The sequence below is a fragment of the Calypte anna genome, chromosome W (genome assembly GCF_003957555.1).
Source record: "Calypte anna isolate BGI_N300 chromosome W, bCalAnn1_v1.p, whole genome shotgun sequence".
Taxonomy (NCBI): Eukaryota; Metazoa; Chordata; class Aves; order Apodiformes; family Trochilidae; genus Calypte; species Calypte anna.
The window spans coordinates 25,171,669-25,187,444 of record NC_044276.1 but is presented as its reverse complement, the minus strand read 5'-3'; the positions used below and the strand labels follow the sequence as shown (position 1 = coordinate 25,187,444).

At 39.1% G+C, this 15,776-nt stretch overlaps 1 protein-coding gene across 1 annotated transcript in view; it reads left to right on the top strand.

Moving 5' to 3' along the window:
- Nucleotides 1-15,776, top strand: part of LOC103539154 (chromodomain-helicase-DNA-binding protein 1) — a 94,981-nt gene that overhangs the window by 75,265 nt on the left and 3,940 nt on the right. The window contains exons 26-34 of the mRNA XM_030468381.1: nt 1,353-1,483; nt 1,911-2,049; nt 2,732-2,882; nt 3,845-3,967; nt 4,287-4,421; nt 8,678-8,911; nt 9,310-9,450; nt 12,752-12,930; nt 14,743-14,839. Of these exons, the coding sequence (XP_030324241.1) occupies nt 1,353-1,483; nt 1,911-2,049; nt 2,732-2,882; nt 3,845-3,967; nt 4,287-4,421; nt 8,678-8,911; nt 9,310-9,450; nt 12,752-12,930; nt 14,743-14,839 (1,330 nt within the window). The remainder of the gene's footprint in view (nt 1-1,352; nt 1,484-1,910; nt 2,050-2,731; nt 2,883-3,844; nt 3,968-4,286; nt 4,422-8,677; nt 8,912-9,309; nt 9,451-12,751; nt 12,931-14,742; nt 14,840-15,776) is intronic.

Below are 15,776 nucleotides of genomic sequence, written 5' to 3'. Positions count from 1 at the left end.
TTTTAAAACTGCTGCAAAGTGTCACTAGGACTCTGGACTTGGGCACTCCTATCTGTTGCCCAGACCAGTGTGGGGTTTTTTCTGGTTAGGAAGTAATTGCTAACTAAGAAGGGCCTGTTCTGTGTTTACATATTCTTATATACATTTGTAATTTGTCATTACTACCTCATTAAACCTACCCTAGTTTTTTTTCTTCCAACCTTAAAGTCTCTCTCCCTTGTCCCCTTCATCTTCCCCTGGGAGGGTAGTGGGGAATAACAGAGACCATCTGTCACCTAGTTACTGTTTAAAACTGTGATACAGGAATACATATTCAGGAGGGCAAGGATTGTGATCAAAGATAGATAAACTGATGGAATCCTCTCAGGATACCAGCCATGGGCAAAGAAAGCTTAAGACTCTTGATCCTGCAAATTTATACTAAGTATGATGCTTATGGGATGGAATACTCTTGTCAATTTTGATCACCTGTGTGATCCCTTCCCTGAAGGAGGGTTGCAGGTGTGACCCCTTTACTCCCTGTCTCTTTCCAGAGCATAAGATGTTTTTCAGAACCAAGCTGATTCTGCATACCAGTCTCTAGCTGTAACTATAAACATCAAGCATTTAGTCCTAGAAGCAGGTGCTGACTTAGAAACTTGCTATTTTCTAAGACTAGCAAGACTTAGCTGAGTGTAAAATTACAAGAAAGAAAATTGGTTCTTTCCTGGCTCAAACCAGGACACTTGTTTTCATTAAAATTAGAACAATATACCAAGAAACCTTAGTTTGAAGAGAAAATAGTGTGCTTAATCATTTTGTCTTGTCACTATGATGTGAATTTAATTTTTTTTTTCCTAGACAGCCAGTATGACAAATATTTCAATTTTGCAAGACTGCTTGTTTTTTTTATAAGGAGACCTACTGTCTTGCTTAATTTGCATTAGTGTTTGATAGAGTTTATAAAGCCATAGGCTTTCAACAGGCTAATTGCCAGCTTTTTTTCTCTTTGTTGGTTCTTATTTTAAGCTTTCTGTATTTGCATTTTGAGAATTTCATTTTCCTTAATATTTATAAGTGTCTATGATATTATTATGTATAGTAGTTCCTTTTTTATTTGGAAGAATATGTAGTAACATAAAACTGTACAGTTAGGGTCCTTTATAGTTCCTGTTGTATTGTCCTCTATGTGAAACACTTATAATTTTTGTGTTCTTTTCTGTAGTTGCTTTTAACTGCATGGATCAAAATTGTACACAGTATAGCAAGTGTGGGTGAATGATAACTTTGATCACTTCTCTAGTTTCCAAATATGAAGGAATCATTCATAATACTACAGTTTCAGAGCTGTAAAAGCATTTGTTTTTTTACAGGTTAGATGCTATAGCTAGAGATGCTGAGCTAGTTGATAAATCTGAGACAGACCTTAGACGTCTGGGAGAACTTGTACATAATGGATGCATTAAAGCTTTAAAGGAGAATTCCTTTGGACAAGAAAGAGCAGGTAAAGTGTGTTTTAGGGTGGGGGGGAGAAATAAAATGTGTTGAGAGGTCTGAGTAATTCTTCCACTGATTATAACAAAATAGTTGTGTTAGGGGAAGATGTTAAAAAAATTAACATACTAGGGGATTTTAGAAAAAAATATTCTAGTAAGAAGACTTCTTGGGTTTGCTTCCCCCCCTTTTACTGAGTGAGTTGTCACAGTAGAATGCAGCATGTTCTTGATTTACTTTGAAATTTAAAATGAATCTTCTATTATTATCTGGAAGACCTTGAGATTCTGAGCTTTAATTAAAGCATTTGATCAAGAAAGTAATTTGCTATAATTGAATGTCTACTGCTAAAGCATTGCACTTTCTTTTTTTCTTTGTGTTTGTCTAAGATACACATAAAGGCTAAATGTTTTAATAATTTTGTCCTTTATTTTAAGGAGGGAAACTTGGGAAAGTTAAAGGCCCAACATTCCGAATATCAGGAGTGCAGGTGAATGCAAAGTTAGTCATCGCTCATGAAGAAGAGTTGGCACCATTGCATAAATCCATTCCTTCAGATCCAGAAGAAAGAAAAAGGTGGGGTTTTTTTTCCTAAATAAAGCCATAATTTAGAAAGGTGTTCAAGGCTTTTGTGCGTATATTTAAGCAATACAGACTCTTAAGGACACTGGGACACCAGTGTCTCTCCATTCTCTCTTAAGAACTGGCAGCAAAAATGGACGGTCCACATCCTTTCTTTATTCTTTCTTCTCTCTCTTTAGAACCCAATATTTGTATTGGCTTCTGAACACTATTCATTGGAGAACTTGGTTCAGTTACTCTTGATTATTCCAGACTAGAAATTAAGCTTGTTGAGGAGCTGCTTTGTGTCACCTTTGCCTGAGAGAAAATTTGTTAAAGTGGAGCAGATGGTAACTGTTGGTAGTTAACTTGCAAGCTTGACATCTTGTGTATCGGACTATTTCCTTATTCAATTAGCAGTTATACCCAAGTAATATTTTATCTTCATGGTTAGCTAGTTCTGACTCAATCCATAGCCACAGATAGATGTGTGTTGTTCTTTATATCTTAATCTTGATCTGCTTTAAAACGTGTTTTGGTGTACTGATTTCAGTAAATATTTTCTAGAAATTGTAAGAAAACCTGATAGACATCTGGATTACTTACCTAAATATATCAGGGACTTAGTGATGTGTCCTCTCTCCACTGCTAAGTTTGAGAAGATCACTTTTTTATGTTTTCAATTTATTTCTACTAGATATGTCATCCCATGCCACACCAAGGCAGCTCATTTTGATATAGATTGGGGTAAAGAAGATGATTCCAATCTATTAATAGGTATCTATGAATATGGCTATGGCAGCTGGGAAATGATAAAAATGGATCCGGATCTCAGTTTGACACAGAAGGTATGTCATCTACAAAATTTCATCAAGGACTTTTTTGTTCAGGTAATAAAGCTAATAGTTACTGAAAGAGCTTATTTTATGATAACTGAAATTGAACAAAGTTAGGTCAGTTGTACCTTTCTGGTAAATAGTTTTAAAGATTTTGTGTATTCTTGAAGTATTGAAGTATACTTCTTGGAGACTTATGTTTCTGTATTACCATGTATTTGGGTCTCTGTCACTTGAATTCTTTCTCTTTGTCACGGTTTAACACTGGCCCGGCAATTAAACCGAGTGACAGACGCTCTCTACTAATTCCCCTCTCCTCCCTGATAAAGAAAGGAGAGAGAATAAGGGAGAGAGACTTATGGGTTGGAAACTAAACTACACAACTTTAATGAAACAGTAATGATAAATAGGAAAAATTACTAAATAGATACAAATATACAAGAAAATGGATACTACGTTCCTTCCCCCGTTTTTCACAAGGTGAAACTCTTGTGGTGAGGCTCTCGTGGTGCAGCTGGTTAAGACCCAGTACTGCAATGCCGAAAGCCCCGGGTTCGAGACTCCACAGAGAGCCTCACCTTGGAGGGGATGAGCACTAGTGGCGCAATAAAGGTAATACAGTGCTTGGGAGTGAGCTAGTCTGTGGCTGTGAGTTTCACCTTTTATTGGCCCCCTGGTCTTGCACATGCTCAATAGGGGGCCTGCCCTAATTGGGCACAGGTGGATTTGATACCGGCTCACACCCACTTCCCGGTAATCAGAGGCGTCTGATTGCTTTGTTCCACTACATAAAATGTTTAAGAAATTTTTTGTTCCTTGAAGCATGCTGGCATATTGGTCAGGTATAGTTGGAGTGGATTGGTGTTTTACTCTTTTTTAAAAATTCTGATATTTCTATTCCCAGTGCTGCAGACCAGCAGCTTTCTAATTCGATAATGTGTACTCATAGCTGATTCTACCATTCCTTTTCCCAGATTTTACCTGATGATCCAGATAAGAAACCCCAGGCCAAGCAATTACAGACCCGTGCAGATTACCTCATTAAATTACTGAATAAAGACCTTGCAAGAAAAGAAGCACAAAGGCTTACTGGTGCAGTAAGTAAAGATTGATATTTGGTAGTGAGATGACTTAATATGCTTGTTTTATTCTTCAAATCTGCTTAGTGCAATTTTTCTCCATATTGCTATTCATATTATATGAGACTAAGGAATTAATTGATAGTTTGTTTTATTCTCTCTTCTTTGTATATATTCTCTACGGTTGTACTATGCTTGCTCTCCAGGACTGAGAAAAGTGGTGGTCATTAGTGGCAATAAATAAAATTCTTTCTTTAACATAAAAACCATATCTTTTTCTGCAACTGTGCTGCAAAGACACTTGTCAGTGGACATGCTAAAGATAATTTGCATTTAGGGAAATTCAAAGAGGAGGAAAACAAGAACTAAGAAGACTAGAGTAACAAAGGCTGCAAAAATTAAAGAACAAATAAAAAGTGACTCCTCATCACCACCCTCAGAAAAATCTGATGAAGAAGTTGAGGGAAATGAGGTAAACATCACTCATGTGGTAAAGATGGCTATTCACTTTTTTCTATTAATGTTTTCTCTTTGATTTTCTGTTTGACATAAAGCACTTGAATGGCATCCTCCTTCTGTGGCAGTTAATATTGGATCAACATAATCACATGGAATCATAGAATGTTAGGGGTTGGAAGAGACCTCTAGAGATCATCTAGTCCAACCCCCCTGCCAAAGCAGGATAACCTAGGGCAGTCCACACAGGAACACATCCAGGCAGGTTTTAAAAGTCTCCAGAGAAGGAGAAACCTCTCTGGGCAGACTGTTCCAGTGCTCTGTCTCCCTCACAGTAAAGAAGTTTCTCCTCATGTTGAGGTGGAACTTCCTATGTTCTACTTGAAACCCCTTATTCCCCATCCTATTATTGGGCACCACTGAAAAGAGATTGGCCCCTTCCTCTTGACACCCACCCCTCAGATATTGATAGACATTTGGAAGATCCCCTCTCAGCCTTCTTTTCTCAAGGCTGAACAGCACCAGTTCTCTCAATCTTTCTTCATAGGAGAGATGCTCAGGTCCCTTAATCATCCTCATAGCTCTCTGTTGGACTCTCTCCAGTAGATCCCTGTCTCTCTTGAACTGGGGAGCCCAGAACTGGATACAGTATTCCAGGTGTGGTCTCACCAGGGAAGAGTAGAGGAGGAGGAGGAGGAGACCCTCGCTAGATCTGCTGGACACACTTTTCCTGATGGACCCTAGGATACCATTGGCCCTCTTGGCCACAAGAGCACATTTTTGACCCATGGAGAATTTACTGTTCACTAGGACTCAAAGGTCATTCTCCATGGAGCTGCTTTCCAGCAGGATGTCCCCTAATGTGTACTGGTGGTTGGTGTTATTTGTCCCCAGGTGCAGGACTCTACACTTGTCCTTATTGAACTTCATGACGTTGACTTTTGCCCAGCTCTCCAGCCTGTCCAGATCTTGTTGGATAGCAGTACAGCCTTCTGGTGTATCAGCCACCCCTCCCAGCTTTATATCATCAGAGAACTTGCTGAGGGTACACTCTATCCCCTCATCCAGGTCATTGATGAATATATTGAACAAAACTGGACCCAGTACTGATTCCTGGGGAACACCACTGGCCACAGGCCTCCAACTTGACTCTGTGCTGCTGATCACAACCCTCTGAACTCTGTTGTTGAGCCACTTATCAATCCACCTCACAGTCAAATCATCTGTCCCACATTTCTTGAGTTTTGTTACGAGAATGTTATGGGAGACTGTGTCAAAAGCTTTACTGAAGTCAAGGTATCCACTGCTCTCCTTTCATCTACCCATTTGGTCATGCCTTTGTAGAAGGATATCAGGTTAGTCAAGCACGATTTTCCCTTAGTAAATCCATGTTGGCTACTCCTGATAACCTTCTTTTCTTCCAAGTGGTTAGAGATGGCCTCTAGAATGAGCTGCTCCATCACCTTTCCAGGGATGGAGGTGAGGCTGACTGGCCTCTAGTTTCCTGGGTCTTCCTTCTTGCCCTTTTTGAAGACTGGAGTGACATTTGCTTTCTTCTAGTCCTCAAGCACCTCTCCTGTTCTCTAAGATTTTGCAAAAATGATGGAGAGCGGCTCAGCAACATCAGCCAGCCCTCTCAGCACACGGGGATGCACCCCACTGGGGCCCATGGATTTGTGTGTTTTCAGTTTATCCAAGCAATCTCTAACCCAATCCTCACTGACCAGTGGAGAGTCTTCCTCCCTCTAGTTATGCGCCCTTACTTCTAGTGACTGGGATTCCTGAGGGCTGGTCTTTGGAGTAAAGACTGAGGCAAAGAAGGCATTCAGCAACTCTGCCATATCTGCATCTTCTGTTACCATATCTCCCACTTCATTTACCAGTGGACCCATTTTTCCCCTACTCTTCTTTTTCTCATTGATGTATTTGAAGAAACTCATCCTGTTTTCTTTCATCTCCCTACCCAGACTAAGTCCAAGAGATCTTTGGCCTTTCTTGTCAAATCTCTACATACTCTTGCCATATTTCTATAATCCTCCCAATTAACCAAACCATTTTTCCACATATTTTAAATTTCCCTCTTCCATCTGAGTTTTTCCAGGAGTTCCTTGTTTAAACTGTGTAAACTAAATTATGAGAAATAGAATATTTCATTTGTGGTGTTAAAAAAAAAGCTTACCCACTTTAGAAACCTGTTTTTTGAAATCACTTGTAAAACACCAGAGAACAAAATAGATTCAAATTCTTGACATAACAGTTCCTTATGTCAGCACCCCAAATGATATAGAGTAAAGCCTTAAATGCCTAGAATAAAGATTTTCAACTCAATTCAGGAAAAGTAGACTGTTTTCCATATTTTCAATCTCTAAGAAGAAAAAAGAAAAAATTATGTTGTGTCCCTTTAAACATTGCAGCTCCCCCCACATCTTACCGCCTGATCTCTGGATCGCTAAATCCTTTAATATTTTCTCGAGGAATAGTTCGTGGTCTTCCGCGTTTTTTTGGTAGTTTTCTTTCCAAGATGGAGTCACTATCAGATCCAGAATATCTTCTGCTTCTACTGTGTTTCTCTTCATTTCCATTAAAACTGATCTGGAATTTCAGATTAAGAAATTAAAAGCTATGTCACTAAGACATTATACTACTAATGTTTTATCTAGCCTGTCAAAAATGGGGGGCACCATTTATGAAAACCACCCAACCCAAAAGTACAAGCCAAAGCATCAGCAAAAAACCACAATCAAACAACAAAAACAAAAATTAAATAAAAGTTAGTTGATCAAAACGCAGAGATACCTGTTTTGCACAGTTTCTCATCCTTGGGAGCATATATATTTCTTCAAGCTCTTTTTGTCTTTCTTCCTCTTCTATTCGTCGCCGATGGACTTCTGGAATAATTTCTTCCCAGTTTCTTAAATTTTGTTCTGGTTCCAACTCAAGATAATCTTCATCCATATTGGAAAAGTTAGCCACCTTATGTATTAGAACATAAATGTTTAAAATCATATATTGATTTGGTGAAAATAAAGTCAGTAATATTTTAGGAAAACATAGTTCAGAATGACATATTTAGTTGATATATACACATAATCATAGGGGTTGGAAGGGACACATCTGAAGATCATCTAATCCAGCTCCCCTGCTAAAGCAGGATTGCCTACAGCAGGTTGCACAGGATTCATAGAATCATAGAATTGGCTGGGTTGGAAGGGACCTCAGAGATCATCAAGTCCAACCCTTGAACCACCGTTGCGGTTGCTAGACTATGGCACTAAGCGCCACATCCAGTCTCTTTTTAAATATCTCCAAGGACGGAGAATCCACTACTTCACTGGGCAGCCCATTCCAATGCCTGATCACCCTCTCCGTAAAGAAATTCTTTCTAATATCTAACCTAAACTTCCCCTGGCACAACTTAAGACCATGTCCTCTTGTCCTGCTGAGGGTTGCCTGGGAAAAGAGACCAACGCCCACCTGGCTACAACCTCCTTTCAGGTAGTTGTAGAGAGCGATGAGGTCTCCCCTGAGCCGCCTCTTCTTCAGGCTGAACAGCCCCAGCTCCCTCAGCCTCTCCTCATAGGGTCTGTGCTCGAGTCCCTTCAACAGCTAGATTGTGTCCAGACAAGTTCTGAATGTCTCTAGAGAAGGAGTCTCCACAACCTCTCTGGGCAGCCTGTTCCAGTGCTTTGTTACCCTCACAGTAAAGTTGGTTTTCCTCATGTTCAGATGGTACTTCCATGTTCCAGCTTGTGCCCATTGCCCCTTCTCCTGTCATTTGGACATATATCCTCTCATTGTGTATATATCAATATATACAATATATATTGTGTATATATCATATTGGGCAGTACTGAAAAAGAGTCAGGCCCTATCCTCCTGACACCTGCCTTTTAGGTATTTATAAGCATTGATAAGATACCCTCTCAGTCTTCTCTTCTCCAACCTAAACAGACCCAGATATCTCAGGATTTCCTCATATGAGAGGTGATCCAGTACCCCAGTCATCTTTGTTACAGTCTGCTGGACTGCTTTCCAGCAGGTCAGCCTGTTACCTGTATCGGTACATGGGGTTATTCCTCAGGTCTCCAACTAGACTTTGCACCACTGATCACAACCCTATGAGCTCCGCCATTTATCCATTTCTCAATCCACCTAACTGTCCACTCATCATTCAGCCCACAATTTCTAAGCTTACCTATTCTCATCTGAATTTTGTGAAGCTTGTATAGTTAGGAACTCAGTTTCATGTGATATATGCATGTTGTATTGCAGGACAAGATTGTTTCAGTGAAACATCCACATAAAAAAATGAAAACAGAAAAAGAAAATGAAGAAAAGCTTGAGCCAGATATTGGTGTAAACAAGGGACCTGAAGAAAAAAAAGAGACAAAAGAAAATAAGGGAGATTTGAAAAGGGATAAAAGGGAATTTAAAAGTATTAAAGAAAAGAGAGAAAACAAAGTAAAAGAATCCACACTGAAAGAAAAAGAAGTAAAGGAAGAAAAGGTAACTAGATATATTTTTCTTATATAGAACTAGAAATGGCTACCAGGGTTTTTTTGAACAATTTTTAGTTGAAAAGGAACTTTTGATTCTTTATTGCAAAATTTTGCATCGTTTTAAGTTTTATTTTACCACTTGTAACTACAAGGACAGGCAAATTAAATGGGAATTTACCTCTTTAAACATACATAGCTTAATGGAAATTAGAGTGCAAGAAACTTGTCCATTCTCCTTATCCTTCCTTCAGAGAGAAAATAAGTTCTGACATTCAATGATATTACCTTTTTTCTCTTGTTAATGTTGAAGAGAATGCAGTTATTAGTGATTACTTTAATTGCAGTTTCATTCTAAACCAAAAATAAGGGTTGCTTATCAGATATATTTTCATATTTTGTTCTTAGGTCAATGAAATCAAATCTGAAAATAAAGAAAAAAATAAAAAAGTTTCCTTGTTGGATATTCCAGTCCATATTACTGCAACTAGTGAACCAATTCCTATATCTGAAGAATCTGAAGAACTGGATCAGAAGACATTCAGTGTGGTAAGTCCCCGTAAACTTAATGTTTACACTTGATATTATAAATGAACTTAATTTCTGATGTTCTTGATTGTCCTATTAGACATTATAACACAGATATCTATTGCCAGTAAAATCTTAGATCAGTGAAGGGTTATCAACACTCTATTAAAGTCAGTTTTGTTTTCAGGCCGACAGTTTTATTTGATTGCATTTTGCTTTATAGTGAGGAATATTTGTCTAGTTGTCTACGCACTGAGTGGTTTTACAATACACGCTGAATATCCATCCTCAAGAATAATTTGTTAGATACTGCTTCTTAAATTATAGAAATGAATGAATTTTAGTGCAGCTGCTGTAGTCTCTGGCTTAGCCTTATCAAACACCCCTTTTATTCTTTTTAAGCTAATGAGAAATAAAATTTCAAAGTTGAGCTTGAAGTATTACAGACTTCCTGTGTTAGAGGAAGAAACAAATCTTCAAGTCTATAGAAATATCTCATCAGAGTAAAAGCTTTGATAACAAAAGAATTTCAGTTATATCACTACTTTTGACCACAACAGAATTAATATTGGAAGAAAAGAAAATGTAAGCTCAATCAATGTAAAGTTTGATAGGTTGCTGGGGGCCCTTGGAAAGATGCTAAGGGGAGACAGAGTTACTTTGAGCAGCTACTTTTCTGCTGTGGAAGTTCTATCATTCACATCTCAATTGTTGACCGTTATTGCCAGACAGGTTTACTGGGTCTACTGTGGTGCTGTTTGTGAGAGGCAAATTATCTTGTTTTCTCATCAGTATGTGTTCTGGGTTGATGGGGTGCTGTGCTGTTTCTGGTAGCCAGAAGGGTTCCCCCAGGGGTGACTCAGAGTAGCTTCTGAATAGCTCCAAAATCCCTGGTCCTGCCTCAGGCCATCAGTGAACAAAAAGATGTTTGCTTCTTTGATTAATATATTCAAGAAGGGGAAACACCTGGTGATTAAGAGGAGAGGGGAAGGTTAGAGAGAAAAACATCAGAAGAAGAGAGGACAATGCCAGAGGACAGCAATGCCGAAGCAGAGACCAAGGTTGGTGGGGAAGAAGAGGGAGAAGGTACTTGACCAGAGATTTTTCTCTACATCCCATGGTGAGACAGCAGGCTGTCCCCTGCAACTAATGGAGAATCACAGTGGAGCAGACCCTGAAGGACCTCGGTAGAGTAGGTGTTGTGGACCTGCAGCCCATGAGGAATCCCGTTGGAGCAGCTGTGGACCTGCAGCCCAGGGAAGATCACGGAACAGATGTTGTGGACCTGCAGTCTGTGGCACTGTGGGCCACCTGTGCTTAAGCAGTTTGCTCCTGCCTTGCAGGAGAGACTCACGTTGGAGGGGTTCGTGAAGGACTTTCTCCCGTGGGAGGGACCCCGAGCTGGAGTAGGGAAAGACTGTGCAGATTTTTTTCCCTGAAGAGGAAGGAGTGGCAGGAAACAACCTGTGATGTCTGGACTGTAAACCCCACTCCCTGTTCCCCTGTGCCGTGGGCTTTGAGGAGTCTCGAACCCGCGGCCCCAGAGCATTGCTCAGGTGTGTCGTTATGTGCTTAGCTGGCTGCGCCACTCAAGCCTCACCCTGCTGGCAATGAGCTCTAGTGGAGCAATAAAGGTAGTGCAGTGCTGAAAGCAGCACTTAAAGCCAAGCATGCCAAGATTGTGAGTTTCAGGACTGAGCTGAGCCTGTGCTTCAGGACTCACCTTTTATTGGCCCCCTGGTCCTGCTCATGCGCAGTGGGGGCCTGCCCTAATTAGGCACAGGTGGGCTTAACACAAGCTCATGCCCACTCCCTGGCGATTAGTGGCACCTGGTTGCCTCATTTCACTACAGTTTTGCCCGTGACTGTAATTAGTGAGTGAAAACCTTATAGCCCTTGTCTTGACCCACAAGATTCTAGGTGGATTTCCTCCTTGCCATCCTGAAATGGGGGAAGGGGAGTGAGCGGTCCTTTGTTACTGGTCTGGCTCAAACCACGACAGTATGGGACTGACCAATTTATGTATGTGGATTTTGTCTTTTGTGTTTTTATCTAAATATTTTAAGTGACTTGTCCATAATTTCCAGGATATCTTGTGTGTGTGATTCTAATATACAGTTATGCTTTTTTATTACATTTAACTGTGGTGTACTTTGTAAACTGTCTTTTTAAAAGTTGCTTCAAGCTGTAGTTAGTGCAATGTGTAATGTAGCTGCTTAATTACTTAATGGCATGAACTGGTAATGGAACTGATTCACTGATTTTTGAGTTGTCCCTAGATATTGACACAGTTATGATAATGTTCTACAAAACCCCTCATGTTTTTGATTTTGGATATACAGACTTGCCTCTCTTACTTGGTGGGAGCAATTCTAGGTTGGGTTTGTAAATAAAACATTTTTTTTGGCCAGATCCTCTGTTCTGTAATATTCATCCTTATCCTATGGTCAGATGTGATCTAATTATCTTGATTAAGCTTTCAAATTGAAATTATTGCTGTGGGTTGTTGAGGCTAACACATTTGACTTCTTGTCTACCTTGTGACAGTTACACATATGCATTTCATATGTCTACCTTGCCATTGTGACTGAATGGTATTTCCAAGCAAGAGTCTTTAATTTAAAACTTGCTTATTGGTTTATCTGATTTTGCTATCAGCACATTGAATTAGTGGGAAAATTCAAATATGCACATATGAAGTGTATCTATGGGGACATCTGTGTTGTCATCACTGTTAATAATTTAAGCACACCAAAACGAGCTTTATTCTAGAAAGTTCAGATTCTGTTACTATCTGCATAGAACTCAGGCTGAAAAACTGCTCAGAGAAGGAATGCTGATCCTCTGTTGAATGTCAAGCTTTATTGTTGCTAAAAGTATCTATTTAAAATATAAACATTCACATACTTAATCTTGACACCAAATTTGTATAGCTTTCAAGGTCCTAAAAAGTAGAATAAGGCTTGGCCTATATAGTTGTGCTGAAAATTAAACCCATGATTGTAAAACCTAGTTGTTATAAAGCCTTTTCCTCAGAAAATCTTTTCTATTGAAGTAGTGCTTTCTTAAACCTTTTATATTAGTTACATACAACCTAATGCTTTCATATAGGAGTAAATTTTCAACTGGTTTTAACATACTACCTTTTCCATATGAAACCTTGTATTAAAACTGAAAGAGCTGTGAGCAAAGACTTGTTATTTTTTGGGTTTACAACAGTACCACCTTTGCCTGTATAAATAGCACAATAAAAGGGTAGGTCATGTTTTACAATATTTTTATTTTCCTTTGAATTAATGTGTTCTTTTTTTACATTTTATAGTGTAAAGAAAGAATGAGGCCTGTTAAAGCAGCATTGAAACAACTAGATAGACCAGAGAAAGGCCTTTCTGAAAGGGAACAGCTGGAGCATACTAGACAGTGCCTAATCAAAATTGGGGACCATATTACTGAATGTCTAAAGGAGTACACAAATCCTGAACAAATTAAACAGTGGAGAAAGTAAGTTATTCTGCATGATTTTTTTGCAAAAGGAATATACATCATAGCTTAAGCAGAAGAATTTTTAATTATTTATCTTATTTCTTATTCTTCCTTTCTTGTATTTTTCTGCTGTATTAAATAAGAACTTAAAAAATATGATACTAAATGGCTCTGGCTTTTGATGGCTTCACTTTCATACTTGCATAGCTATGTGTTTTGTCCGGTAGGTGGAGTCATCTTTTTAAAACCAAAAGCACATAGAAAATAAGTGTATTTTGAGTAAATTTAATGTTTAGTGGAAAAGAGTTCTTACCATTAAAGAATCTGGCTTCTTTCAACTTCAGAGTTTTTGTTATTTTTTAATTCATGCTAAAAATAGGCTATTATGAATTTGTGTTGAAGCTTGAATGATTTTGAGTTGCTGAATCCTTTATTTTTTAAATATATACTATAAAATTAAATCATATGTTAGCTAGAACTTTATAAAAAACATAACATGCTCAGAGAATTATTTCAAAATGAAAGAAGAGTTTTAAGTGTTATGCATTTGTGAGGTGATAACTTCAGGGATAGAAAAGTAAAAAAAAAATTGCTTTTTAAACTTGTATTTCTTTAATTTCTTAATACAATTTAAGTTAGTTTTATCATAACTTGCACTTTATTGCTTTATGATTGCAAATCTATTTTGCAGTTTCATATACAACACTCAGTCAAGTGTTCAATTTCCTTGCAAACTGTTGTTAACAGAATATTTCTGCTGTTAGTACTTGCTTTACTTCAAAATATTAGGGTGAACTGAAATACAAAAACAATATCCATGTCCTAAAGACACCTTGGTAAATGTATTTCTTTAAGTGGAAATTCATAGTAGAGCTACAATAATATTAATTCATAATAAAGCTACAGTACCATACATAGATTATTAAAATATTAGACAAATGAAATACATAAGACTTTATTAACAGTATTAATTATGTATTTCTTATACAGATGTCATTGGGCACACTGTTGGCTGCTTGTGTCTGCTTTTGCAAACCACTGGGACAAAACTATATAGATGCTTCTTGAGCCTAAACCCTTGAGATGTTTCTCAACTAAACGCTATTTAGAACAGTAGACTCTTATAAGCAGTCCACCTCTAAATTTTCCTAAAGGAATTCCAGACTAGATCTGCTGTCTGCGGTCATAGGAGCAAATGTCTTTAGGGTTTTGACTTCTTGACACCAAAAGAGTTTCTTTTCCTTTCTTCTTTCAAAGCATAGATTAGGAACAAAGTTTTTGCTATGTTACTTCCATCCTCTTTCAGATTGTTCCTTTGGTTTCAAAAGTTTTGACCAGGCTTTAGAATTCTGTGGAAAAATCCTGTTCCTGATATCTGTACGAAATGAGGCATGTAGTTCAAATTTCTTACACTGCAAGAGACTTCAAGTTTGGAAGAATCTTTACTGAGTAGTTCATACTCAAGTTTTCTGATGTATTTCAAAGTCTTTCAGAAGGCTTGCACAACAAATTGAAAACTATTTCTCTACAGTTGCACAAATCATTCTATTAACAGAATTGCCATTAATACTGCTTTTTGTGCACTTTGCATTCTGCAGTTGTGATAAATATTGCAAAATGCCAAATTATTAAAGGAATTTCTCAAATGTTTGAAATACAGCTAAGTCATGTTTGCTGTGCATCTAGGTAATATTCTGTGTAACATACTTTACAATGATTTCAGGTACTGAAGTACTGTTAAAATAATTTCATTTAAGTCCATGTTCTGATGTATGAGACAATAAAAACTAATATATGGATCATTTATAAGCTTTCTTTCTTTTTCCTCAGAAACTTGTGGATTTTTGTCTCTAAGTTTACAGAATTTGATGCCAGAAAGCTGCACAAGCTATATAAACATGCAATCAAAAAACGACAAGAATCTCAGGTAATACTTTCAGACTTTTAGAATGTAAATTTTTATATTTTAAGTTCTGTAGCTGTTTTATTAAGTATCAATTGATGAGTACATTTAGGGGAAGGCTATGGATGTGGTCTACCTGGACTTCAGCAAGGCCTTTGACACCGTCTCCCACAGCATTCTCCTGAAAAAGCTGTCAGCCCACAGCTTGGACAGGGGCACTCTGCGCTGGGTTAGGAACTGGCTGGAGGGCCGGGCCCAGAGAGTGGTGCTGAACGGGGCTGCATCCAGTTGGTGGCCGGTCACTAGTGGTGTCCCCCAGGGATCAGCGTTGGGCCCGGTTCTGTTCAATATCTTCATTGATGATCTAGACGAGGGGATTGAGTCCATCATCAGCAAATTCGCAGACGACACTAAGCTGGGGGGAAGTGTCGATCAACTGGAAGGCAGGAGGGCTCTGCAGAGGGACCTGGACAGACTGGAGAGTTGGGATGATTCCAATGGGATGAGGTTTAACACGGCCAAGTGCCGGGTCCTGCACTTTGGCCACAACAACCCCATGCAGCGCTACAGGCTGGGGACAGAGTGGCTGGAGAGCAGCCAGACAGAAAGGGACCTGGGAGTCTGGATTGCCAGGAAGCTGAAGAGGAGGCAGCAGTGTGGCCAGTTGGCCAAGAAAGCCAATGACATCCTGGCCTGTATCCGGAACAGCGTCGCCAGCAGGTCCAAGGAAGTGATTCTGCCCCTATACTCAGCCCTGGGGAGGCCACAGCTTGAGTCCTGTGTCCAGTTCTGGGCCCCCCAGTTCAGGAAGGATATCGAGGTCCTGGAACAGGTCCAAAGGAGGGCAACCAGGCTGGTGAAGGGACTCGAGCACAGACCCTATGAGGAGAGGCTGAGGGAGCTGGGGCTGTTCAGCCTGGAGAAGAGGAGGCTCAGGGGAGACCTCATCGCTGTCTACAAC